The sequence below is a fragment of the Notothenia coriiceps genome, unplaced genomic scaffold (assembly GCF_000735185.1).
Source record: "Notothenia coriiceps isolate Sejong01 unplaced genomic scaffold, NC01 NC01_scaffold00037246, whole genome shotgun sequence".
Lineage (NCBI taxonomy): Eukaryota > Metazoa > Chordata > Actinopteri > Perciformes > Nototheniidae > Notothenia > Notothenia coriiceps.
In genome coordinates, this window is record NW_011369947.1 from 20716322 (window position 1) to 20744182 (window position 27861).

Genomic DNA, 27861 nt, shown 5'->3' on the forward strand with positions numbered 1-27861 from the left:
CTCATGGGTTCATTATGACCGTGTGTAGGAGGCGTATCTCGGACAGAGGAATGCCGCGAGCTCTGCAGGTTATTAACCGATAGGTTAAAACCAGCAGGCTTCTTGCAGCGAGACCTGGCGCTGCGGGCGCTGCGGGCACTCGGCCTGGAATACTGCTAATTTCCCCGTTCTGGCTTCTCTGTGATGCCATTGCCCTCGCCGCCACTGTGAGGCGAAAGGGCTGCGAGGAAGCCTCCACACGCTGCGTTTCACTCCGACTGTCATCATGAGGCGTGTAAACGCTCAGGGGATGAGTGGAGGTGTGTGCAGTGCTGTCCACATGAGGCGTTATAACGGCGCTCATGGGTTATTATTACCGTGTGTAGGAGGCGTATCTCGGACAGAGGAATGCCGCTAGCTCTACAGGTTATTAACCGAGGTTAAAACCGGCACTCTTCTGCAGCGAGCCCTGCTGTCTACTTAATCAACAGATTAGTGGCAGCCTCCTTAATTACCGGCTCTGCTTCCTCGGAGGCTCTCGCGGAGCAGACCAGGAGCGGCGGAGCCTCACTCCCCTTTGACTCGCCGCCGGGAGACCCTGTCTCTGGGGTGGCGGGGGAGCGGAGACGTGGGACGGAGCCCCTGCAGCCGCCGAAGGGCGAGTCTGATGCCAAGGCGGTTGCTGGCGGCCGGCGTGGACGCCGCGGCTGCTCCAGGCGTTGGTGCCGCTGTGGGCGCTCAGCAGGCTGGAGCCAGCCGACATGCTGGCGAATGCCGTCCGCCTGTTCCGCGGCCGTCTTCATGGACTCCACCATGGCGTGGAACTGGGGTCCGAACAGCCCGTACGGGCTGATTGGAACGTCCAGTAGCACTTTTCTGGCCGTCTCCGTAACAGACGCCTGCTGCAGCCAGAGGTGGCGCTGGATCTGTGTCACCCACGCGGAAATACTCGTCTGGGAGACAGCGACGGACACGCACAGAGTGAGCGCCGTGCTGGCCGCCTTGCTGATTTCCTCTGCTCGTCTGCGGCCAAGGTGGTGGACCGCTCTACCAGTGTCACCGTCACCACCGAGTTGGAGAGCAGCGCGATGTTATTCGCCGACGCCTGAAAGGCACACTGGTGCACCCGGTCGGCCTGGCGGGCGACATACTGGTCTCTGGGGGAGCTCAACGTAGGACGCCGTCCGGCGATTATGTTGGCCTGTCTTACCCCAAAAACGCCGTCAGCATCTGTGAACCCCTCCACCTTGGTGATGGGAACAAATGTGGCCACCGGAGCCTTCAGGGTCCTCGGGTTCGCCGCCGCCCCCTCCTGGAACCTCCTGATGACCGGGAAGCGTGGCCAGATCGGGTCACTCTGAGTCCTGACCGTCTGCCCTCGAAAAAACTCCGGTCATGTCGACCGGAGCACACCTCTCCTAAGCTAGGGGAACGGGGAGATCTCTGCAGGCGGCCGCCTTGCGTAGGATCTCCGGCAGTTCCCCTAGGATGCCACCTATCGCCGGTAGCGCTATGGTGACGGAGAGGGGGAAAGCATGTTCGGCCGCCAAGCTGGCACCCTGCTCCGACTCTGTCTCCCCCGTCCGGGGGAGAGGAGGGAGGGGAGAACCGAACGGTGAACCGTGGAGGGAGGCGGGGCAGGAGTTTTCGGACTCCTGCCCGGCACTCGGCCCCATGGACACGAGGCCCCCGTCCGCGGGCTCGTAAGCCTGGAAGGGCCAATCGTCCTTCTCGGCCGCAGCAGCAAGAGCGCCCGCTCTCCGCTTCCTGTCGACCGAGGGGAGACGGGCACAGTGTGTGCATTCAAAATGAATAATAACACTATAATATCCATCACCCTTCTTAGCAAACCTAAGAAAGGTATATTTCGTTTTTCTAAGACCATAATATCTGATTAACAGAAAAGTAGGAATAGTCTACTGAAGGATCCATTCCCCAATGTATAAACACAACTCATATTCCGTTGTTATTGTTATTCTTACTTTATGATGGCCAAAGGGCCTGAAGGGATCAGGTCCTCCGCTCTGTTTTGGCACCAGAACTGAGTCAGGTCTCATTACGTTGTTTCCCGTCGAAAGCCACTAATAAGAGTTCAAGTCCAGATACCTACTTTTCAATGTTGACTTTCTAAGAACGGAACTTTTCAATGAACCTTATTTATTGTGAATTATTCCAGACAAAGCAGCTGTGTGTTTTATGACAGGCACACAATCCAAACATTTATATATTCTGAGCAGCAGTATTGTGTTTCTTATCAATACAGTATCCTCAAGTGTATACTGTTAGTATAGATAAGGGTCAGAAGGCTGAGTCAGTCTGGAAGTTAAGATAAATTACAGTATGATTAGAGTGGAGAAATGAAGGTGAATGTACAATTCACATTAGGGGTTAGTGACCTAGCTGATGGTGAATAATCTATACAGCTTTTGTCTAATTATTTTTAATCAGATATGAAGACATGGTTAGAGTTGTTCAGTACACATTTAAATGAATCCTATTCATACATTTTAAATGTACCTAACAATATTCAGTTTGTTTTTTTGTGCCTAGGTTTATGTTTTGGGGATTTTTAGTACAATGTTAGTGAGTAGGTAAGTGATGTGTCAGTAAAGTGTTTTTTGAGTCCCACTACTACACATGGTTGCCCTACACCAATTTATATTCGAGCCAACTTTCCAAAAAGTTAAGAAACTTTGTGCAGTTGAAACTTCACTTTTCTGTGGGAGAATATAGCAACATTTTTGCTTTGCGGTCGTCTAAAACCTTAGGCCTCTTTACTTGTTTGTAACAACACTTGTATTGTTGTTTTTTCCAAAAAGCCTTTTCCCTTAAAAATGTTCTTATGTCTGTCTTGTTTACTTCTAATCAGAGTATCAGTTTTCCTCATACGTCCTTTGAGGCGGTTCAGAGCAGCAGGTCACTGACTGCTGATGAACATTTCACCACAGTGGATGCAGGCCAAACTCTCCTTCTTGTGTGAACTGTTTGGAAGAATCAGACCAGGGATCTTTCAACGATTTGGCACCAGATCTTAATAACCGGTCCAGGTGGTCTCCCTTGAGAAACTCTGTAAAGTTCCTTATCTCAGGATGTTCCCTAAAAGCTATTTGAGCGTCCCTGTGTTTGGGCTCACATTTCTGGGAATCTTGGTAATGAGACTTATACCATCTGCGGGGACAAACCCCCCAAACAATGTCGTTTTTTTTAAACTGTTGGCTTCCCACTTTTTAAATGGATTAAAGTATGGGAATATGATGCTTCCTGTTTTTGTGCAGCTATACTGCTATTGTCTTTAGGTTCCGCACGTCAATCAAGATAGTGATCTGTGCTGTGGAGGAAAAACTGGAACTTTCCCTTGTTTGTATTCTTAGTATTTTGAAGGAATTTCAAATGTTTGTTTACATGCAAAGTATGAATGTATGGGAGCACTTTGCCTTTAGGTCTATTGTCATCTAGGATTCTGGGATATAAATGGTTGCCATTTTTACAAATTGTAATGAATGAATAATTAAACAATAATCAAAAAGATTGACAAAAGGTCAACCATTATCGAACATAATTGTTAGATGTAACGATACCCTAATCAAAGTAGCTTTTCTTCATCACTGGCCTTGTATCACAGGTGCCCCAGGAATAGATGTGAGCTGTGGCACCAGCAGGATTAATCAAATCAACTTTTCATTGTCATGAATGTACACAGAACACACAGTGACATTTAGACTTTGCATTTAACCAACCTTGATAGCAGTGAACAGCTCTGCATTAAGAGCCTGGGTGGGAGCTGCCGCCTACTGCTGATTAACTGTACTGCCTGTTAACTGTCACTCACATTTTCTCTGCTTCAACATTTCAACATGCAGTTAAAGTAGGAAAATAATGATATAACTGTTTTAGAGTTGAATGTGTTAATTCTATAATCTGATTCAATCCTCTTCCTCTCTCTCTTGTCTGCTTTGTGTGTCACCCAGTGTCTGGCTCACGTTGAGGCCTTCATAGACTTCAGTGAAGACGAGCTAATTGAGGACGGGGTCTTAAACCAAGGTATGTGTACACCTTGTGCTCTTTACTGGAAAAACATGACAGAACAATCATTTCCTTAGGCTTTTAGAGGGCTCTGTTTCTCTCTAAGGAGATTGGAGTTTGACTGGCTTTCCTGTTTGGATCTTCAGCTGGCCATCGTGGGTGTTTGCTGCACTGTGGGGAGAAGCCATAGACATCAAACTGTTTAGAAGACGATTTCCTTTGAGGAAGTGTGGAAAGAAGGCCAGGGGGGACAGTAGAGGCATTAGTCTTGCCTTCAAAGCTAACCTGATATGTTGCTCACAGGAATAATGCAGACAGCAACGTACTGTTCTCTCTGTGACCAGGTTTCCCATGCTTATAGTGTGTGTGTGTGTGTGTGTGTGTGTGTGTGTGTGTGTGTGTGTGTGTGTGTGTGTGTGTGTGTGTGTGTGTGTGTGTGTGTGCAAAAGGGATGTTCTCCCTGAGTCTGTCGCCTGCCGTCTGGCACTGACAGGGCTCTTCATAAGCCTCAGATGTTGTGAAGTTATGACACAATAAAACCTGGGAATGATTGTTTATTCTGGAGGAAAGGAATGTGGGTTCACGCCTAAAAAAATGACTATAATAATAGACTCTTTCCCCAAAAATAGAAAACATAGAAACACTCTCATTCACATCCCATTTAATGTTGTATCTGATGTTTTTTTACGTTTTATTTAAATGCGAAGTTGGATGAATTAATGTGTGGTCAGTCTAGATTTTCCTGTTTAGGAGCAGCTGTTGTTGATAGATTGGTTTGTCAAAAGCATTTTTCCGCCTTAGTCACAGGTGGAAAGGGATCGGTCCATGACCCATTTTTATCGTCCAGACAAACGGTATCAGACACCGGACAGCCTTTTTTCCTTCAAAGGACAGAAGTTCTCACCACAAGGCCATGAAAGTGAAATTGTAGAGAAGCCTTCGTCACTGGCTGTTCGCTCATTTGTTTTTATCTCACTGTCAACCCCACAGTGGACCGATGGGTGTGTGATCTGCAGGCAGAGATGGAGCGCCACCTAAAGGACGAGAGGAGGGGCGAGCGGTTACGCAGCGGAGTCCAGGTGGTCATCGCAGGAGCCACTAATGCAGGGAAAAGTAGCCTTCTGAACACACTCTGTAAGAAAATCAGTGCGCACACACACACACAACTTGTGGTTGGATTACCATTAAATATATCTCACTATCTTAGAAATACTAACCTAACTTATGAATCACACTGCGGTCAGCCATGATTTGAGAGGGAAAGAAGGCAACATCTGTCATACCATAAGCAGCGTGGACTTACTTTTAAAATACAAATACTGAGCACCATGCACAGGAAGTAATGAGATGCATCAATATCTATTGTATAATAAAACCCCAATCACCTAACTACTAGTGAATGGTGTGGTATGACAGCAAGGTCAAAGTAGGTCCAATTTGTGGTGCATATTACAATTATCTCTTCATAGTGCACAAATGTTATTTAATCACTAGACCACACCATCTGTGAACAGTAGACCTTGCTCTTTGCAAAATGAATTAAAGTATGACTTTTTGGAAAACATTAGATTCTGGCCGTGCGTCATGCGTTATCAGTCAAAGTCTGCTTTCAATTGCAACAGATTGTTTTGCAATGCTCATAAAGGAATATGGAAAATAATATAAAAGCAAACGTAATTAGTAGTATGTCAGTTTTCTCATTCTAAATCAGGTCTTTGGTTGTTTATCCTCATTTGTTTTCAACCTAATGAGCCCCTTGTTTATAGTCTAAAGTTATGTTTATTTATGATATTGTATCCTTAAATCATTTTAAATCACAATCATACACTATCCAGAGAGGGGGCTTGGCAGGGTCTCCTCACAGCTTCCTACCAGAATAATAGACGTATTTATCAAACTTCAGATAAATTCCTGTTATCATTTCCTCTTCTTATTAGTCTTCCTGTGACCTAGACTTACACCCAGTCAGCAAAGACAAATATTGATGAGCTGGCAGCGTAATTTGACGTGGCTGATGCTAGCCAAGTTCTTGAATGACGAATAAAGAAAGGATGACAACATATATTCTTGTTTGCACAGAACTTGTGAAAAGACTATATAGATATAGAGATTTGTCAAAAAAACTCACAAAATGAACAATACATGGGCAAAAGGCCAACCATTATATACTCCAAATTAAATATTGATTATAAGAGGCGACAGTGGCCACCTGTTTAAGGGAGTTATTTATAATTTTTTAGCATACAAAAATTGATTTGGGGTTGTTAGGAAATCAGACAGTTTTGATAATCACATAGTTATTTTTGGTGTTTTTTCATGGGATTTGTTGATCAAATATATAACATTGCCAACCTTATCCTTTAATCTTCTTTTATCCAGGCCAGAGACCTGCAGCAATTGTGTCTCCCATCGCTGGCACTACCAGGGACATAGTGGAGACGGCCCTGGACATCGGGGGATTCCCGGTCCTCTTGAGTGACACCGCCGGCCTCAGGGAGAGCCCCGACCTGGTGGAGAGGGAGGGGGTCCGCCGAGCTCGGGAGAGGTATATAGAATATAATTGGAGGGATAAAACCCTCTTTAATGGTCACACATGCAGAGCACACGGCACACACAGTGAAATGTGTTCTCTGCTTTTAACCCATCCTAGTACCAGGAGCAGTTAGAGGACAAAGCCCTTTTATTTTAAATATCCCAAAAAGTGATTTAACTCAGAGTATGTCGGGTGTAATCGCACAGTACAGAGAGTTGCTGCTTCAGCAACTGCTCATGTTTGTATAATACTCAATCAAGATTGGCCTGAGGACCAATGGAATATGTCCTTGAAAACAAAGAGAGGAAGAAATAAGTCATTTCTTTTCCTCTGTACATCATGCTATATTTTCGTAATGTGTACCTTTTGTCTACATTTGTCACATCCATAGTTTATATTATTGCAGAGCCACAGATATAAATACCTAGGAAAAACACTCCCAGGAGGTTGCGTAATGAAGAGGCTCCTTTCCTTTTCTAGGAGTATTCACCATCAACAGGTTCTTTATGCACGGTGTAGAGAATGAACATATATGGCATTTTACTAACGCCCGCTTCCACTGTTTACACCAGCGAAGAATAGCAGTACTTATAACACTCGTCATCACTGCTTCATCAAATACAAACATGCAAACAGGCACGCACACAAACGTGAACACTGGCACAAAAAAAGATTAATAATTCAGCTTTTATTCACAGACTTTATAGTATGATTTTGCTGTCAAAGAGCAAGAGGAAAAAGCGTGTTACAACACACTCCCACATTATTTATCAATTAATTAATATTTAAAAGTAAAGTTTCGAGATTCTGTATAACCTAAATTAGAAAAAGCATTGCTTTAAATACTTGTTTGTATTACAACGATACAGCGTGTTGCTGTCACTCCTGACAGTTGATTTAAATATAAAGAACTATAGAAAGCAAATATTCAGAATAAAATATGGCAATACCAAAAAAAAGACAAATGTGAAATAGTTTCTAATGTACTTGTGTTCTTGGCAGGGGATGAACAATATATCAATAAGATGTCATATCATCTCATGTGACGAATATCAATAAAGTATGTTGCTAATTTTAATGGGATTTGCCACACCTTTTCAACATAAGAAAATACTCTTAAACATACATTCCATCAAATAATGTATTTTCCAAATCCAAAGATTGTTTGGGGACTCATATCCGAAGATAATTCTGATGCGACTGCATAACTACAATTTTCAGGTCAAATATTGCGTAATCACTTGAATGTTTGTCTAAGTTATTTGGGCGAGCTGGTGGCTCGGTAGGAAGGGTGGGCAGTTTGTGTTCTACGGGGAACTTCTGGTGTAAGGAGCAGGTCAGAGGCTCGGGACCTGGGTCACTACAGGAAGGAAGGGGTAAGAACACCATCCGCTGGTGCTGCTGACCTCACAGTGGGGCCAAGTGCAGGAGGGTCAACCGAATACCATTACAAAACTGCCAAATCACAGTCTTCGTGGGACATACTGTAATGTTCTCTGAAACAGAACAACAGGCCTCTGCTCTGACGTGTCAGCTGCGTACAACCCTGAGCTGCAGCTGCATGGATAGGCTCATTAGTATATTATATAAAAGTATTCCACAATCTAAAATGTGTTCTACCCGGTACTGTGGCTGTGAGGCAATGCAGTCTTCTTCCAATCAGAGGGTTACGGGTTCGATCCCAGACCCTGCAGTCAACATGTTGATGTCACCTCGGGCAAGACACTTTTTACAATACATGACTTTTACCCAAAGTGACTTACTTACACTCAATACTGTGGGCAATCCCCACAGGAGCGATTTGGGGTGAAGTTTCTTGCCCAGGGACACAACGGCATGCTGACTGCAGGGGGAATTTAACCAGTGCTCCGAAGATCAGCGCACTAAACCACTGAGCCACATCCACCCTATCCCCGAGTTGCTCCTGATGGCATGGCCAACGCTGGTTAGCTTCCTTGAGCTGCTCGCATCTTACATGCTAGTCCCTGCCTCTGTATGAATGTGTGTAAATGGGTGAAGGCTGTTTATGTTAAAGCGCTTTAAGGAGTCATAAAGACTGGATAAAGCACTATTTGAAATCCATTTCCAAGTCCATTTAGTCAATACAGAAGTTAATTTACCATGTGGTCTACCCAGAAGAGTCAAACGAGTTTAGGAAACTGTTACAAGTGTGTCATCATATAGACAGTAATAAGTATTTAAGTTATTTGGTCTATTATGTTATCTTATCATTTCAGTCTCTGGAGAAGTGCAGTTACTAGTAATGTTTCCAGGTCAAATGTTGAGGTTGCTTTCTTTCCACCAGAGTGGAGCAGGCCGATCTGACGCTGGTGGTAGCGGATTGTGCTGATCTCCCCTCTGATGCCCAGCAGGCTGCAGCCTTCCTCCAGGAGCACCTCAGGAGTGTCCTGCCCCCCCAGGAGCAGCCTGAGACGGGTAAGATATCTGGAACACAAATGTTCCCCATCAAACTTCATAGGGTGTTTGCTCTCCAAATCAGTATTGTACAGAATGTAATGTATTGTGACACAAGTTGCTCGCTAACAGGTCCATCTTGCATTATTAAATGATACTAGCGGTTGATTCAAGGACTACTTACAGTATTCCAGGGAGTACTGGCTGGAAGGAGAGTTTTGTGTCATCAAGAGCGATCAAATATAAGTCTCTATGCCTATACAGTACAAATTGAGTCAATGGTGATTGATCAACATTTTTTCTGCCTTCCTTTCTTGCCACAGTGTTTCCTGCAGACCGGTTGCTCCTGGTGCTGAACAAAATGGACCTGCTGCCTGAGGAGCAGAGGCTTGAGCTCGACGGGGAGCTGAGACAAGTCTCTGGATTCCCTCCTGTCTGTCTGATCTCCTGCCACACTAAGGAAGGAGTGCACGACTTCCTCACAGTGCTGCACAGCAGTGTTAAAACTCTGTGAGTAGCTTCAATTTATAATATGTTGGCAGAGCAAAGTCAGGATGTCTCGTTTTAATATTGTTTTATCTTATGCATATCAAAATGTACTGTATTGTACAGAACTTGTACATGTTATTGATTTTGACAACCTCAAATTACTTTTGTCCAGTTGTGAAAAGGATTGCATCTAACTCACATGTGTTTTGCACAGTTTGTATGTTTTAAGCATTGATTGTTTACAGTTTTAAAGGTTTAATTGCGAGCAACAACTAGTTTTGTGAGGAATATAGGTTTAAACTGCTTCAGCTGCAGTGTATCTTGAAACTACCACAAGGGTCCCTAGACTCTTGTCAGACATTCAGTCAGACAAGTCAAAAAATGTGGAATATTTGTGCTGCAAATGGTTTACTTCCTTTCTGAAATACAAAAAAATAAGTGTCTGTATCATTTTGATTCTGACTTCCTCTGTAGGTGTGGCGACCCTCTATCTGGTGCCCCCACCTTGACCCAGGCCCGCCACAGGGCCCACCTGCAGCAGTGTTTTGCGGCCATGGCTCAGTACCAGCGATACCGGGACCTGGACCTGGCTCTAGCAGCCGAAGGTGTCCGCCTGGCTCTCACCAGCCTGGGCCGGATCACTGGACGTGTCGGGGCAGAGGAGATCCTAGATATCATCTTCAAAGACTTCTGCATTGGAAAATGAGCAGACGAGTGTCAGGGCTGCATTCTTGCATAGTCCCAGAGTAACAGTAAAGAAAACAAGATACAAAGAGCAGCGGCATTTTGCCAGGCTTTGAGACAAAGTAAAAGTGTTAAGAGTCAAAGGGTCATTTTGCTCCCAAGACACAGACATCTTTGTTTTATGTTAATGCTCTGCAAAAGACTGAAATAGCTTTAACGTGATGACAGGTGCCTCTGAGGCCCCATGTGCTGGACAAGTGTTTGGCAAGTCTTGAGTCATAATGTAAAATTAGTTCTTGAAAGCCTTTGATTGGTGAACATTGGGCTCTTGGGCCGCAACATTACAGCCAAGATTCTTACAGTAAAACAAGCCCGCTGCAGACCTGTGAGAGGTCATGGACTCAAACTGTGGATGTTTACTTGAACTGCAGGACAATGCATTTATTTTTCTTTTGGTTGGGGTGGGGGGAGGCATTCTAACAATTAAAATGTACTATTTGTTATTTATTTACTTTTTAAAGTTTATTTCATTTTCAAAGAAATTAGTAAGGCTATTTAAGATTTGGACAGCAGTTATTTCATACAAAATAAACACATGTCACATTGGGTCTTGATGTGTAGTAGGGGGATAATAATAAATCAAATTTTATTTCATAAATCAAAAAGAGAAACTGAAAAAATCTTATAATAAATACATAAGATTATCTTTAAACCTGCATTCATTTCAGAATTTTGACAAATGTAGTGTAACAACTGATTGAATTGGTGAGGTCTAAATGCTACATAAAGCACATCATAATGTATACAGCATTTGGGTCGGAGTGGTCCCGCTCCCCTCTCTGCTCTGTGGAAAGGGGACGTTTTTGGAGGCAATGCTTTTGGTGCCCTTTGTTCCCCTGTCAATCTGAGCCCCATCAAATATTTATGTTTCCTCGTTGAACTTCTCACCCTTCTTCCCCAGGCGGTTTCTTCTCTGACGACAGTTGCCCTGCTGTACTTCAGCATGGCTACCCGTCTCGCTAATTTTTGTCTCTCTCCACTTTGTCTCGGCTACCTGACCTTCCCTCTTTCCGCACTGTCCTGTCAGCCTTTTGGTCCTCTTTCATGTTCCCCCTGATTAATCACCACACCGGGGGAGTTGAAACTAAAAGCAGGACTTGCTGTCGTACAAATTAGAGGCAGTAAATTGTGGAGCCTGGTTTGTCTTTGAAGTCGTGCCTGTGTGACATTTCTTTACCACAGATGTGAAAAAATGTGTTTACTAACCAATACCTTGGGTTTCTACTGTATTTCCATACCGAAACAATACTTATTTTGATACCTTATTTTCAGAAAATGATTGCGATTGGTCTACAACTTTAAGTTTTGAAGTGTATTAACAATACTATATGGACTGCCAGGAATTTTTTTTAACAGTCATGGTCCCCAGAGGATGTCTCATAAAGGCTTTGGTGAGTCTATTTTATGATTTTTAAGTATTGAACGGGTTGCCATTATATATACTACGGATGATGATATGCACATCACAACCGTCCAGTTGTCCAATACTACAACCCTAATGACACTCCGACAATAAGGACCCGCCTCAACTCTACTTTGTGTATGAGCTACTCAGAAAATGTTAATTGCCTAACAAAACACAGTTAATTAAAGGTGACCTATCATGCTATATTTGAATAATATATTGTAGGGCCATACCTATATAAGGCATATTTATACCTTTATATATACAGTCTATGATTTATACGTTTTTTTTCTTCAAAATACCAAACAGATCATGCATTTTAGCCATGCCTCATTTCGCTCTATTTTCCTCTCCTCCACCCTGTCTTTGCCTGCGCTGCAGCTGACCACGCCCCCCCGCAAAGGAGGGGGCCGAGTTACGAGCGTCATGTTACCATGCTGTTACCATGCTACGGCAACCTCTCATTCCCCTGATAGGTGTAGAGTTGGCCATATAGGCGGAGCTCCTCGTCCGTTTTTTGAGATTTGGGTATGGAGGAAAAGAGAGACGGTTGTGTTTTCTGACACTTGGTGAGTTCCCTGACACAACGGGGACACATTATTCAATTATAAAAGACGTACAAAAGTGCATTTTGCATGATAGGTCCCCTTTAAGTTAGCATATGGATATAAATATTAAACCTGCTTAACATCAGCATGTAAGAATCATCTTACCACAAGCAGCCATTTGGCTTACCATAATGTAAAAAGATGTTGAGGGAAGAAAATATAAACACAAAGCAATATAAAACACATAATTAAAAGAATTAAGATAATTCAAATGAAAACATACCTTGAATAAGATGTAACAGCCAGATTTGGCTAAATTTCATCTAATACATATAAATATTCTTTACTGGATACTGGATGGCGCTAAAGGAGAAATCAGAAGAGTGATTAGGATTCATGTTTGTAACACATGCTTTAGTTGTTAAAACCTTTAACTTAAAACCACCATTACATAGAATTCCTTGTAATAGTTGTTGGGATATTTCAGGTCTAGACCAATGGTGAATAGACAGACCACAGGCAAAAGTAAAAAATGACAGTGTAAATTGGTTAATTATATAATGCAACTGAAGTGAGTTAAATAAATGGACAAAATTTGTATTGACGCTAATCACTTATTCCACTCTTTTCTTATTGTGGAAATGTTTATGTCATGACCTGGTTCACAGCCCACTCAGCAGCGGTACTGTAAGCTTTCTGTCTGTCAGCTTCCTGTAGTTATGATTAATGGCTGTCCTGAGAAGTAAGGTTGACGTAGCAATGTTGTGTACAGTCAGGTCCACCCTGGACCCATTTGACGTAGAGTCACTGTGCCTGTGTGTTCAGGTCTATACATGGCAAAACACTTGTTAAACAAAGGATTTCCTGAGAACAAGAGGCAGACTGACTCACCAACACTCTCAACCATCAGCGCAGTCAGTCTAACTGAGCGATTTAAGCTTGCCAGAAAGAGAACAGCAAGGAATTATGAAATGCCTTATGAGTAACAAAATTCAATAACGATTTTTAAATATAACAAATGCAAATGAATCGCTTCATGAAAGTCATAGATTCTATTATTTCAAATGTATAGATCTTTTTTTTTTTGTCAATGTATTCACAACCTCCATTCTAATCACATCTCATATCGAAAGAAAGTATAGAAATGAGTCATCACATTTCATAGTGTGTAAAATATTTGTTCAAAATGAAGAAAAAAAAGAACCAAATTCAATTAAAATGGTGTGTCTAACCCGTCCAGCGATGTGATGCATTGATTTGGAGTTGCTATCTTTAAAAGATTTGACTTTTCAATAGAAAATATATACATTTTCAACGATATATTCCTATTAAATAACAAAACCTTTGAAATTCTATTAAAATAAGTTTGTCCTAAAAATCCAGCTTTGAGTAAGATAATTATTGAAAATAAATGATTGACTTTCAATAAGAACACAGCTGAATTTTCAAAAGAATATTTATATAATTTTGAAATTCAAAGAAGAAGGAACATTCAAAGATGTGTTCCCTACTGTACATGTCAAGTGTAGTTTTAACAATCTACTTAGATTGTTAGGCACCGGGTCAATTAGTCTAGACGTTTCATATTCATAAAATATAGAAAAAGAAAAAAGTCATATGGTATGTCAAAAAAAAGGTAATCAAAGAAAGTATAGAATTTGACATGATGACAAAATGTAACTGTTGCTCTGGGTTTCAGCAGGTAAGCCAATCGTTCCTAGGGAGGATTGAGGGGGGGAAACGGATGCAGAAACAGCAGGGAGTCACACGGCTCATCGTTCTTATGAAAGGAAAAGGAAGTAGTAAAGCTTTAGAACAGTTCCTATAACAGCTACTGTAGTGAACTCGTTAAATTCCTTAAAATTGCTATTAATTCATTTATTACTCAATTTTAATGAGTAAGAAGTTGAAAACTAACTAACCTATTCATGCTAAATCTCTTCCTTCCGATTTCTGGCCCCTAAATCTTTACGACTGCTAGCGAGTCCCTGATATGATGATGTATTTATGACTGTCTCTGTATGTATTGTCGTCCGGTCTGCGGAAGAAATTCACACATTAAATTCTGTGCTTTTGGATGCTATTTTAGGAGTATTCTGTTTATTGCAGACAGTGAGCAGCTGCCGGCCAAAGTCTTGTCTGAGTCTTTGTTTTTACACTGAGGACAATACAGTTCAGGAGTGAGTCAGTTTCTGCTTCATTTTATTTCCAAATAAAAGTACAACAAACATAACAAGACAAATATTTACACCAGTGTAATTGATATTTTTACATTTACCTTGGTTGGTACCAAGGCTTTTCAACCAATGTATAAACGTAAACAAATTCATATTCTAATCCAAGTAGAGCTAAACAAAGTATGCACAGTCCAACAACGGAAAGTCATTAATATGGACTCTTTATTATGTACAAATTAAAGTTTGTTGTATACAGAAAATATACATGTCTTTTTTTGAAGATTTAAAGGCAAAATGTTGACAAATGTTTCTTCAGTCTGCAAGTTCATTTCATCTCCCCTGTAAGACAAAACATTGATTAGAATTAAATATCAATAGCAGCAGGGGATTTTTGAAAAATAAATAAATGTTGATGCAGAGAGGTTTGCAGTAATACTTTATAAAACATATAGAAACACATAATATAAGGTGCAAGCTATGAGAACTACAGCTGAAGTTTGTCTATTTGATGCTATTTTTAGCAACATTTGCCACATAGCAGCAGGGATCATAACTTCTTTTGTCATACAACAATTGGATCCAGACCGAATTATCCAAATAACTACTACACGGATTCCCACTAAATGTATTGAAATGTTCGTAGACCATACAGGACTAAAACTACTGAATTTGATTATCTTCAACTGTAATTAAGGATTAATTATATTCACAATTACTTTCACTTTTCATCTACCGCCACCCTCACATCAAACTCTGTAAACTATCCAATTATTATTATTATCACATGATCTGTATACTCAACTAAAACACAAAATATGACAACACTAACTTTAAAGTCATTACTGTTATTATAGTAATCTCATGATGGTATTTATTTAAATTTGGGGGTTTGCTGATGCCAGCAAATGCTCCAATGGAAGCTTTGGGGACAACAGCCTGAAAAACGAATGAAAAATGATCTCAGTATAGTTTAACATTACACACTGTTTTATATCTGTGCAGCTTTTGCTGACTGTGCATGGATAAATACTCGTCACACTCGTAAAGAAAATGGGCCATTTTGTGAACTTATGACTTCTTGAAAATAGTTTCCCTTTGTTATCTTGCCTGTCCTTCCTGCCGCCCTTAGATTCTTCTTTTCTGCTGAGCCCTCACACATGACCTTACCTCTGCACTGCTGTCCAAGTAATAGGTGGAGTGAATATTATTCGAAAAAAGAGGGTTGCATACACTCAGAACGCCAAATACAACACGGCTTCTTTTGAACCAGCTTAAGTTAATGCATTGCATAATCACAACAATCTGTGCTGACTGAATAAGGGTTCTAAATCATTGCCTCACAGCTGCCTTCCCCTTTTCCTGACATGTGTTTGTAGAGAACAAAATGTCTTGTCCTCTGTTTTTGCTTTACCTTGGCATTGGGCTGAGCAGAGATCATTCGCTGGAGGTTCTGAAGCTCTCTGTCTCTCAGGGCCAAAGTGTCTTCCTGCAGCTTCTTCTGATCCCTCAGCTGGTTCTGCTCAATCAGTAACTTCTCCACCTTAAAAACAAATTCATATTTAAATAAAACATTATATAATGATCTTGCATTAAGATGGCAGCCCCACTTTTATATTCAGATACAGAGTGAAACAGCTTGTTCCGGGGATGTCTCCCTTGTTTCCACCCACACATGCATACACACATTCCTAACCACAGATATATAAATGTACCTGGTTATCGTGAGTCTTCTGTTTGAGCTGCAGCTGATTGGCTGACTCCGCGGCCTCCTCTTTGCGAGTGAGTTCACATTGCAGCAGTTCAGATCTCGTATGTGTGTTGTTCACCTCCAGACGACTGGAAAAGGCTTGGATCTCAGCCACCTGGAAGAAGAAAATAATTGTACTTTTAATAAAACGTTAAATATGTTCATCTGATTTCCAGATGGCACATAATTTGTTTTCCATTTGTCTATTTCTATGTACAATGGAGTATGAACAAAATCTCCCTGAGAGACACAGCACATAGTTTAGTGAAAGTTGCACAACCATAAAATAAAGTAAATATTTATACAAAAATAGGAAATAAAAATGTGCCATAAATGTAGCCAAATGCTGTGAGATGTAGTGTCTCTCTCATCCCAAAAAAACAACAACCATGACTAGAATAAAATTGGCTCAGAATTGGGTTAACATGGAGGAAAAAAAATTACCCCCAGATTTCTGACAAAGATGGAGACAGCTTAAGGAACTGCTACAGAATGAAAGAGGCAGGGGTTAAATTGGGCCGGGGCTGTACGGGGCTCAGCCCCTGCACATAGGACGATGCTCTGACGTCATCAACCTTGCTCATTTGTCATTCGTTTAAGCCATATGTTAAAATATCTCTCTTTCTTAATATAGACTTTATTTAGGGTCGATATGTGTTGACTTTACTTTAAAATAGCAGATCTCTGTGACAGGATATAGTTTTTCCGCTTTCCCCCGACCCGTCTTGTAACACGGAGCCCGTTTCCTACACCATCAGGGCCGGTTCTAACCAATTTGCTGCCCTAGGCGAGATTTTAGCTGTATCCAAGGAATACACAATAGAATATATAAAAAATAAATGAAAAATCTCTAAAAAAAGACCAATACACTGCAAAAACAGAAACGTATTGACATGTTGGTTATATTCATCAAAAAGGCTTCAAATGTATTCAGTATTGTATGAACATGTTTTAATTGGGGGGAGGACGTCACATCCTCTAGGGGGGTCCGGGGGTATGCCCCCCCCCCCCCCGGGAAGAAATGTTTGAAAATGTAAAGTAAAATGCTTCAATCTGGTGCACTTTAAGCACACATTACTAGAGACTAGAGCTAGGGGGTAAAACTCTAAAACACCCATATGAAAAAGATCGGTTTACATTTTAACAACCAAATATGTGAACATAACCAATAACATACCATAGCCAATAACAAATAAATGTAACTTATTTTATTTTTGTTGTTCATTTATATCTTATTTTACCTAGTTAACATTTATTTATGTATATTTTTTTATCTCTGAAGTTTTAAATGATATTTTTGTTTTACTGTCCTATAGTATACATTGAAATTATTTCAAACCTGTTTATCCCAATAATTATAAAGGAGTACCTTGGAAATATTTGTTTACATAAATTGCATTTATCTCTCTCGCTCGCTCCCACGCCTGATAAGCCAACACCCCCCACTTTCATCACTTACAGCGCCCGTCGTACAGGGCAAATGAAAAGTGTAACCGGGGTGAAAAGGGTATTACATTTAGTTAATTATGAATGTTGTTACATCAAGGCCGAAAATTAGGATGAGCGCAAACAGTCAAAAATGTGTGTTTCCCTCCCAGAGCTGCCAGCGCAGCGCCCCCTCAGATCTGGTGCCCTAGACGACCAACTATGCCAAAAACCGGCCCTGTACACCATGCTAAATGTATGTCTGCATAAAGCTGAGTTATGATCGGTCATAATAACACAGAATTTGGTGATGATTAAATAGTTTACAGTGAGATTTACTCCCATACTTTTGGCCATACTCACGCAGCCCTACAAATGAATTGAGATTTCCACACAAATGTTCTTTAGCAAGTGTGCAGAGCAGTGTTGATTTAAAAAAGCAATTTGAAGGTTGGATATTTGTAAACCTTTTTTTGTGTATATATATTAATAGTTTAAGATGTAAATGAATTCCAGCTTATTTGTAGTACTTTCTATTTTTATTGTGACATTTGGTGGCATCAATGTGTGCATTTGATACAGATAATGGAGCAGTTGCTTTAGGGCCACAGTGTATATCCCTTAAGGTCAAATAATGAGATCCTCGACCTCCGCCCCCCACTCGCACATATCAAATCCCAACTTAACCCCTGGAAACAGATACTTGCTGAGGCTCTGATTTAGTTGTCCCACACTGTGCTGCTGTATCAGCAGAGAGACTCTCTTTTCACCTCGGCTTTGACCCTGAGTTGGCCTCGGAGGACGTGTGTCTCTTTAGCTGTAGATTTATCACGAATGACGCAACGGAGAGACTTCCTCCCCAGAGAACCTGGTTTCCTTTTCAATTTGTTGTTTGGAATATTCCTTCACAGTTTAGGCAAAATGTAAAGAAAGGTTGGCAAGAAGTGAGAACAACCTCTAACAACTGACTACAATTTCAAGGGAAATTTTTTTTGTAGAACCATTTCATGATACTTCATACTTCTACTTTTTACTCCAGGTCAATACCGGTTAATTTTGTTGATCTTAAGATCTTACATAAAAAACAAAGGATAAGCTTACATACAATTAATTGTTAAGATTAGACCAGTGGTTTGAAAGATTTTCACTGTAAACTGATCAGACGCTTTAATTAAAATAACTTTGCCAGGACAGAATAGCAGCAAAAAGGGCAATTTAGGAAAGTCTGAAAATGAAATAAGAGTTTGTGAAGCATGACTTTTTCTTCTCTTCTACCTCTTGAATCACTATGACCCCTCTAAGTTCCTATAAGTGCTTTACTCTCTGCTTTACTTCTTGTCTCGAGGCTGTGAATTTAAGCATACACCAAGAAAGGCACACCCATCTGTCATTTTAGACATCAAGCCATCACACCTTACAGAATTATAAAGTGTTGCACTAACCTTGCTGCCCACATTGTCCAAATACAGCTGGAACTTATTTTCCACATCTTTGGACAGGTTAGTGCATTTGTTCCTGATCTTCTCCATCTCCTCCTGCTGGCTGTCGCAGGTGAGGTGAAAGGTCAGGCGGTGGGGAAACAGGTTGTTGATCTTGGTCAGGAAATCGCTGGTCACCTTTTTGATCCCGTCCAAAGAGTGGGCAAAGTCATCCTTGCATTTCCTGGTTAAAAAAAGAGATCCAAACCTTATCATGTTTATTCTTAACTGTTTTAGATACACACAGGGCAGATGGGGGGCAGACAGTACTTGGTGTAGATGATGAGCTCCTTATCCAGTATGGTGTTCGCCTTGCGCAGGGCGATGGCGTCCTGCTGGTGAATACCACTGTCTTTGAGGGCGTTGTCTCTCTCCAGTCTCAGGTTCTGAACCGTCTGGGTGAAGTTCGCCACAATCAGGTTGATCATGGCTTTCTGCTGGGCGTTCAGGGTCTGAAGAGTCTTCATTTCACCTGGAGGATTCAGTGGAAAACAGTATTATCACAAGAAAGCTTAAAAAAAATACTTTTAGCAACATTGACCATTTTGCTTATGATAATATTAAGTTACCCATAATAATTTTCTTTAGATCAGTTATTAGATATAATTAAGACAAACGTTTGGGTTGCCAGGATGTGAGACATTGTTTGAGTCTATTAAGAATGAGGATATTATTTATAATAAACCACCTATTCTACTGCCATAAATGTTAAGTAATAATGCGCCAGTGAGATGTTTCCTAACCCTAGAAGCCAGAGAAACCATTATTCAAGCCATTACATATAATGTATAAGGAAGTGGTACCATTATTTGTTTATTTTAACGTTTAACTTATTTAACATATCACAAAAAAACTTCCAACCATCGTGCCTAATATTAACCACATGGACTTTTATTTTATTGTAAACATATTCAAAATATAAATATTAAGATGAAGAAGTACATCTATTACATACCGCTGTTAGTGACAGGAGGGGTCTGGATCGGAGGGGTGATACGACGTGCCATAATGCTTGTGATTGTCGATGCACTTGTTCTCTCACAGGTAGCCTATACATACAAATACATATATGTATTTACAGCAGGAATAATATTGTATACAACATTTTTTGCATTGAGAACTTTTACTTTTTATATTTTAAGTAACATGTCCAATTTTATATTTAAAGACTTTTACTCAAATGACATTCAATAAATAACATTTACATCAAATTAAGTATTTCTACAGATTGATATTAGTAATCTTTCCCAATAAAAAGGGTCTGACTACTTTCACCAACACATGTCAAAAAAAAGGATAGCTGTAAAATGCCAAAAGAAATTATATTGTATAATTTGTACATTGTAACTTTATTTTAAGCTTCATCTCTTCGGAGAATTATTTGAAGATGATTCAAATGTGTTGAAAACTATTTTAACAGCTGCACAAAACGACCTGCTTCTCTTAGCATTACACCAATCAAGTCATGTACTTACTAATTTATCTTTTAAGATAAACTCTGTCTTGTTGGTGTCAGTCTTCAGCTTGGCCAGCTCTGTCTCCAGAGCAGCTTTCTCTCCGGTGCGAGCTCCCAGCTGAGCTCCCAGCTCGCCCTTCTCCTTCCTCAGCTGGATGTTGTTGTCACTCAGCCTGTTGAAGTTCACCTCCATGTCCTTCAGAATACCAATCAGACCACTCAGCATCATCATCACTGTATTTACAGCCCTGAACATATTATATTTATAAACATAATAAGTATTGTAATGTCAGAAACATTGAAAGTGATGATTCAAGCTGCCTGCTTAAACACTAAGTTTGATCAAAATCTTCTGCAGAAATGATTTAATCAGATTATTCAAACCTCATCAGGTCTCTTTTAGTTATTCCTACTGTTTTGATCATTGTCACTTAACTTGAAAATACATTTAAGAGTTGTTTGTCAAAAATATTATTAAAATCTAAGAATTGTCTTAAAACATGTCTTAAAAGAGATGATTAATAGCTGACAAAATAAATTGAGGTGAATATACAAGAAGAAATCACTGACCTCGACTCTCTTCTCCTCGGCTGACTTCTCTGGCTGTCCATAGATGAGGAAGAGCACCAGGCTGACGATGATGAGGGACTGGATCAGAGAGGAGAAGAAGAAGACGATTCTCATGTAGTAGCCGCAGCTCTTTCCTTTGTGTTTGTGCAGGGGCTCCCTTGCCTCCTGTCCAAACTTGGCCCGGGAGTAGTTGGAGCTGTACATGGCGGCTGGAGGAGAAATGGTGGTAGCTGGTTCAGGAAAGATCTAAATAGGAACAATTTTTTGCCACAAATCCACAAGGTTTCCGTTCAGATATGATCTTTGCAGATCAGGTGCTGCGGCAACAAGTAGACTCTGGAGAGCAGAACTGGAAGGAAAGCCAGATGTGGGATGATGGTCCGTCTTCTATAGCTCTGACTGTCACACTGCCAGGGTACAGAAACGTACATGCAGAAATGGCATGTATGGATGGATGTAAACAATGACCCCTAGGTGTGTAAAGGGGCCATGTTTATAAACGCTCCTGGAGACACACTTCCAGTCCATCCTGACCCAGCCTCCCCCCCCCTCCCCTCCCTCTGTCGCAGTAGCAACCTCTAGCTACACCGCTGCCAGAATGATCACACGTCCCGGGTCGTTGAGACAACAGGGGATTAATGTCTCAGAAAGAATTAATACATTTAAAAAATTCCCTCTACACATGTTGTGTGTAGAAATAATCTTTCCACAAAAAGTTTGATAGATTTCTCAATAATATCTGAACATTTGAAAGTGTGAGGACTATCTTTTGTCCCTTTTTAACTTAAAAGTTAGGAAAGGATTTACATCCAGTAACCAAATACGTGTTAACTTTTTGTTATAGTCAAGAAAGAGCTTATTTAACTTACTTATTACTGACCATGCACTGTATTTATTTAGATAATCATGTTTTATATGTAAAATCTTCACCTAAGAAGTGACTTTAGCTGTCAAATAATTGCAGTGAAGTCAAAAGTCCAATGTTACCCCCTGAAATGTAGGTACTAACTTGAGTAAATGCAGTAATTTTCCACCACTGTCTGCACAATATTTAAGTATAGCTACAGAAAGCCCAATTATTTTTCCCCTGGTGGTGGATGAACAATGTAAGGAGTAAAAGCAGAACATAACCAACCAAAAAAATCCACCATATCCTGTTCCAGGCACGGAAAGGAGTCATAGCATTGGAGGAGTGAAAGAATGAAAACAATAGGGACCTGTCATTCTTCAGGGATGAGGGAATAACAAATTCTCCCTGCAGCCCAGACGCACTGGATCCCCCCCGCGCTGTTTTCAGCAGTGATGACGTGAGGAACAGCCAACTCTTCTGGGGAAGTGTGTGAAAGGGGAAAGGTCCTCTGAGCCCGGGGTTTTCCTGCTCCCCATTGTCTCCCTGACAACCTGTCCTCACCGGAAAATGACTAATTTATGAAGGTATGTTAGTGACAGAAAATGAGTGACTATCAGGAGTCAGGCCTCGGATCAACTTCTGAACAAAAACAGGAAACCAAACGGTTGAAGACTGAGATGAAAACACCTCTTAAGATAACTGACCGGACACATTTAGGGTGACAGGAAAATATATATCTTCTTTTGAAGTGATGCAAGTGCCATAGGTTGATAACAGATAGTGTTGTTTTTTTTAACATAATCTGCAAAAACAGCTTAATCATGAATACAGGTCCATGAAATAGAAATGAGACAGTGATGATGAAGCTTGACAGTGAGATGTCTGGAGGTTATACAGACAAATGAGTAAAAAAAGCTGGAAAAACACTGATTAAAGCAGGAAAAAATGTATCAAAACTGACACTTGTGAAAATGATAACACTATTCTCTACCCTCAAGAACCGTAGCAGCTTTTTGAAGAAGGTCTTTGAATTTGTCAAGATTTCTGGAGGGACTTTGCTGCCATCTCCTGACAAAAACACAGAAAGCACATGAAGATGAGACTTGTGATTCACTATGCCTTCTTTTAATATCCATAAAGGGCTTCAAAAATGTATGTACAATGTGTTCTCAATTGCAGCTAGACACGCAGTGTGGGTGGCCTTTTTCTTAATCACTCCATCAATGCTAAAGAGATAACTGTCAGAGGAGCTGCTTCAACATTACTGTACATTCACTCATTTTCTTTGTGACATACAAGAGTGACAAAACAACTAAAGATTAAAAACAACCCTGTATAAAATAGAAAATACATTAAGACAAGCTTCAAAACGTGTAAACAAACAAACAAACCAAAAGGGAAGGCAATGTTACAGAAGTTGTGACCTCTGTGATACAGTACATCATGTTACAGTTATGAAGAACTGTCACAGGCTCGCACTGATTTCACTCTTTAAGACTTACAGACAGATATGTGTGGTCTGAGACTAAAAAGAAAAAACAAAGGTAAGGGAGGGAGTTTAACAAAGCCTGATGATTAAACCATCTTCATTTTTAATAATTTTTTGTATTTTGTCCTTCTACTTGTGTCCTGCTCCTGGACTCTCTGACATGTATTTCATCCTGTCACCTAGGAGACCTCCAGCACTTCAACAGCTAACAACCGGATGATGTTGTTACTTCCCCAGCTTAAAACAATTAATGACTCATTAATTTTTCTATGGAAACACAATGATTGTATTTACAGTAACTGCTGACACCCTCTTGTTTCTCTAGAAATTCACCTGGCTTCCCAAATATTCTTACAAATATTTTTTCTATAGCAGCTAATGGAGTTACCTCAGTAATGATTGGACTTAAAGAAAAGATACCCAATTGTCATCAACTACATTGTGTGCATTTTACAGAGAAACAGGGCGTTAGTGTGTCCCGTTTTAGACCGTTGCCTCAATGTCCTGGGGGTCTTCCCCCTCGAGCAGGCTGTAAGACGCGTGGCTCTGGAAAGGTCTTTGTAGAGGGTGGGCCAGGAGTTTGGCCATGCAGTTGTGCAGCTCGATGGCCGGTCCAGTCAGGGAAACCTCGAAGCGATAGCACATTCCCTTTGAGTCCAGGTTGCAGAAAGAGGTGTAGTTGTCCTGGAGACAAAAATAGAAACAATAACACACCGTTGAAATGCAGCACATAGGGGAAATATCCCAATTACATCATCAAGTGAAAATCTGTCATATTTAGGTTGGTCTAAGGAGGGCTCTGATCGCTCCACACTGTTCAGACTGAGTAAGATGGACAGAAGTATCTGAATTAATTCATTTAAAAAAACAGGAATGAACGGAGTCCCTGAATGGGTCATGGTGGGATTTTTTTTACTTTACTCTTTGATCTATTTTTTAATTTCCTCTCAACCGGTTTCGTGTTCCCCAGAAAAGTCCAATTAACATTAAAAAAACATTAAATTACTTTTAAGATAATGTTAAAGACAAAGAGTACCACTCTTTGCGATTTGTGATATTTGGCTGTAAAAAATAGAATGACCTTGACAAACAAACCTGAGCCAAACTACGACTTATGTTCTGGTTTCAATCTAAATGGATAATTGTCTTTTCATCCGTTTCTTCACTCACCCTCCAGCTGGTCTCATCCCCCTGCTCGTCCACCCCGTTGTGGAGGTAAACCACATCAAAGAAAAAATATGGAGACTGCAGCATTTTCTGTGGTAGGACACAAGAACAAGCAAGGCTTTAAATGTAAAATAAATGCAACCATCAAGAAAACAAGAGACAGAAGATATTGTCAAATTCACTATAAAAGCAACAATTTTACTCAAATTCAGTCCGGATATCTCAAAGAGTGTCATACTCACATTTACCGCCTCCGATGGGTTGAACTGCAGCTGTCCTGCATGGCGACTGTAGATGAGCACAGTCCGCACCACGTACGGCGGAGGGACGGTCTGAACATTGTCCATCGACGGCAACTCGATCTTCTGACGTCTAAAAGGACAACAGAAGAAGAAATGAACCTCAGTTAACACTTCTATGTAAAGTTTAATTTATTTTGAAGGAAACCAAAAAGGTTTACAGTCAGAAAGAACTTACATTACATTAAGAAGATCCTCAAGGTCTACAGAGGACAGTTAAGGTTAAAACTGGAATCTATTTGAAATGCTATTGCGTTATAGTTTCACATTTATTTTAATTGTTCAAGAGTTTGAATTGAGTTTTGAATAAAAGGATACTGAAGGTCTCGCACACATTGGTGTCAAGGTCGTACAGACAGCTGCACAGCTCTCTGGGGTCTGAGGTGAAGCCCGACAGCTGAAGCACATACACAAGTACATCACATCAGAAGACAGAAGACAATGTTCCAGAGAACTGTGTTATATTTGAAGCAGATTAAAACCAGAACTCACCCACAGAGCATCATCATTGACAACTACCAGAGCAAACTCATGGCGTTTGTCAATCTTGTGTTTAGTTCTGACAAACATCTCTATCATCTTCTGGGATATGTTCAGGGCATTTATTTTAGACCTAAAGGGAAAGGAAGTCACATTACGGGGTGATGACAAATGAAAAATAAGCTCGTAAGAATACATGTTTATTTTGCTGTAGCTTACCCATTAAAAGACTCCAACTTTGACAAAGCCATCTCTTCCGAAAGGTCTAAGCAGATGATCTGCCATGAGGAAGACAACAGCAGATAGTACAGGACTCAGATGGATTATTTGGAGGTGTTCTCAGTGGGGTGGTAAGAGTTACTTATCCATAGCCAGCATATTACTTACAGGAAAAAGTTTCAGACAGACAGACAGGAGTACCTGCACAGAAGTTGAAGAATGTTCTGCTGTGGACAGACAGGTAAAGCCTCAACATGTATTTGAGCCTCAAAAAAAAGGCCCACCTTTAACAAATTTGAACATTTTCATCGCTTTCACGTGCCTGACGGAGAACTGAAGCTGCTATCTATGCTCCCTCCAAAGCCACCAGACTTCTTAGACAAAAACAGTAATTTAACGTTGGAGAACACGAGAGTTGCTGATCTATCATCAGTAGTTGGTGTTTTTCTACATGTAAATGCTAGAAGCTTACTGCCAAAAATGTACCAGATAAAAAGTACTCGTTCACAGCTCAAATCCGGACGTACTTGTCATCACTGAGTCTTTGCTGAAGAAGAATATCCCAGACTCTGACATCGGCATCGCTGGTTATAATGTGTTTAGGAAGGATAGATCATCTAAAGCTGGTGGAGTAGTTATATTCACAAAGCAACACCTCCAGTGACTATCGCCACTAGTAAATCTGTCCCCAAACAATTTGACCTACTTATCGTAAACATTAAACTGGCATCGCCCTGCCTCTGCCCCAGCATGTACCCTACCTGCTCTCAGCACCCTCCTGGCACCCCACACTCATTCTGAGTTTGTGCTTCTGTGGGATCTAAACTGGGACATGCTCAACCCTCCTGCGCAGGTCCAAAAACAATGGGACTCTCTTAATCTCTCGCAGATTATCCTTACTCCTACACGGTATGACACCAAAAATCCAGAAAAAGCCACCCTCCTTGATGTCATCCTCACAAATAACCCTGACAGGTACAAAATTGGTGTCTTCGGTAGCGATCTCGGGGACCACTGTCTTATTGGCTGCATTCGTAATGGCGGCACAATTAAACAGCCACTCATTACCACTCACAGACGAATACTGAAACATTTCGACGAACAAGCTTTCCTCTACGACCTGGCTGCTATCAAGTGGGACAGAATTAGCTTGATCCCTGACATCGATGCTGCATGGCCCTTCTTTTATGACTCCTTTGGTATGGTAATCAATAAACATGCTCCCATAAAAAAAAAATGAGGATTAAAAACCGATGCAGTCCTTGGTTCAACCGAGATTTAGCTGAACTGCTTCACCTCAAGAACTCCACCTGGCGCAGGGCTCGTCACTCAAAATCCCACGACGAGTGGCTATCATTCAGGAAAACTAGAAATAAGTATATACAGGCTATCTGCAAAGCCAAGATTGATTACTTCCCTAATCAATTCAATCTCTGTTGATCCAATCCAAGGACATTCTGGAAAACAGTGAAAGAGATGGAGAGTAAACCCCCATCCTCTCATCTCCCTAACTCCCTTGTTATTGAGGACACAGTAATCAACGGTAATGAGCGCATAGCAGAGCTCTTTAACCAGCACTTCGTTAAATGTGGGAACCTATTTGACTCTATAGCGCCCCCTAAGCCCCCCACCAACACTCAGCCACCCAGCCCCTCTAGCGCAGCCCCATGTCACATTTTCTGCCTGCAGGAAGTTAGTGAGAACGATGTGCTGGAGGCCTTTAGTAAACTTGACCTCAACAAACCTGCAGGTCTTGATGGGCTAGACCCCTTCTTTTTTAAAGTTGCAGCCCCAATTATTGCAGAAACTATCTCCCACCTTTGTAATCTGTCCAGACAGACAGCAGTGCTACCTTCTGCCTGGAAGGCAGCCTCAGTGCGACCTTTGTTTAAAGGGGGAAACCAAGCTGACCCCAACTGCTATCGTCCAATATCCATTCTACCCTGTATAGCGAAAGTGTTCGAAAAGTTAGTTTGCAAACAGCTAACATGGTTTCTGAAGGCTTACAACATACTATCTGACATGCAGTCTGGGTTCCGTGCAGGTCATGGGTGTGAGACGGCGACTCTCAAAGTCCTAAATGATATCATCAATGCCCTTGACTCCAGACAATACTGTGCTGCCATTTTCATCGATCTTGCCAAAGCCTTCGACACTGTAGATCACCAACTGCTTCTGGGACCAATCGATAGCCTGGTTTGAAAGCTACCTGTCCATGCGCACCCAGTGCGTAAAATCTGACAATCTGATGACACAGCCCCTATCCATCTCTAAGGGAGTATCACAAGGCTCTATCCTAGCACCCATCCTATTCTCAATATATATAAATGACATGGAGAAATCAGTGGGCAACTCCTCTATCCACCTA

General features: G+C 41.2%; 3 protein-coding genes across 5 annotated transcripts in view; 1 reads left to right on the top strand and 2 right to left on the bottom strand.

Annotated features, from left to right (window-relative positions):
- gtpbp3 (GTP binding protein 3, mitochondrial) overlaps window positions 1–11385 on the top strand; it is a 633967-nt gene extending 622582 nt beyond the window's left edge. For all 3 annotated transcript variants that reach the window (XM_010795190.1, XM_010795191.1, XM_010795192.1), the window contains exons 6-11: window positions 3948–4020; window positions 4993–5136; window positions 6382–6547; window positions 8841–8971; window positions 9274–9460; window positions 9914–11385. In XM_010795190.1, coding sequence (XP_010793492.1) covers window positions 3948–4020; window positions 4993–5136; window positions 6382–6547; window positions 8841–8971; window positions 9274–9460; window positions 9914–10145 — 933 coding nt within the window. In that variant the 3' untranslated portion in view covers window positions 10146–11385. The remainder of the gene's footprint in view (window positions 1–3947; window positions 4021–4992; window positions 5137–6381; window positions 6548–8840; window positions 8972–9273; window positions 9461–9913) is intronic.
- Window positions 11386–14309: 2924 nt separating this feature from the next.
- Window positions 14310–21496, bottom strand: plvapb (plasmalemma vesicle associated protein b). Its single transcript, XM_010795193.1, has 8 exons — window positions 20990–21496; window positions 20439–20615; window positions 19919–20012; window positions 19234–19435; window positions 18928–19147; window positions 16026–16175; window positions 15725–15853; window positions 14310–14652 (listed from the first exon to the last, which is right to left on the bottom strand). The coding sequence occupies exons 1-8, from the start codon at window positions 21191–21193 to the stop codon at window positions 14644–14646; spliced, it is 1185 nt and encodes a 394-aa protein (XP_010793495.1). The 5' UTR covers window positions 21194–21496; the 3' UTR covers window positions 14310–14643.
- Window positions 21497–23396: 1900 nt separating this feature from the next.
- On the bottom strand, window positions 23397–26075 carry babam1 (BRISC and BRCA1 A complex member 1). The gene is made up of 9 exons (XM_010795689.1): window positions 26021–26075; window positions 25662–25741; window positions 25494–25552; window positions 25287–25407; window positions 25113–25191; window positions 24973–24997; window positions 24738–24867; window positions 24499–24585; window positions 23397–24012 (listed from the first exon to the last, which is right to left on the bottom strand). The coding sequence occupies exons 1-9, from the start codon at window positions 26073–26075 to the stop codon at window positions 23812–23814; spliced, it is 837 nt and encodes a 278-aa protein (XP_010793991.1). The 3' UTR covers window positions 23397–23811.
- Window positions 26076–27861: the final 1786 nt, after the last annotated feature.

Excerpts from the sequence above, each read along its gene's own strand:
- babam1 (XM_010795689.1), bottom strand. The coding sequence starts at position 26,075 with ATGCCGATGTCAGAGTCTGGGATATTCTTCTTCAGCAAAGACTCAGTG. Across the intron at positions 24,586-24,737 it reads ACCCATCGGAGGCGGTAAAT|AAAATGCTGCAGTCTCCATA; the intron begins GTGAGTATGACA and ends GTCCTACCACAG. Across the intron at positions 24,013-24,498 it reads GGGATGAGACCAGCTGGAGG|GACAACTACACCTCTTTCTG; the intron begins GTGAGTGAAGAA and ends TTTTGTCTCCAG.
- plvapb (XM_010795193.1), bottom strand. The coding sequence starts at position 21,193 with ATGTACAGCTCCAACTACTCCCGGGCCAAGTTTGGACAGGAGGCAAGG. Across the intron at positions 20,013-20,438 it reads TTATCTTAAAAGATAAATTA|GCTACCTGTGAGAGAACAAG; the intron begins GTAAGTACATGA and ends TTGTATGTATAG. Across the intron at positions 15,854-16,025 it reads AGAAGACTCACGATAACCAG|GTGGAGAAGTTACTGATTGA; the intron begins GTACATTTATAT and ends TTTGTTTTTAAG.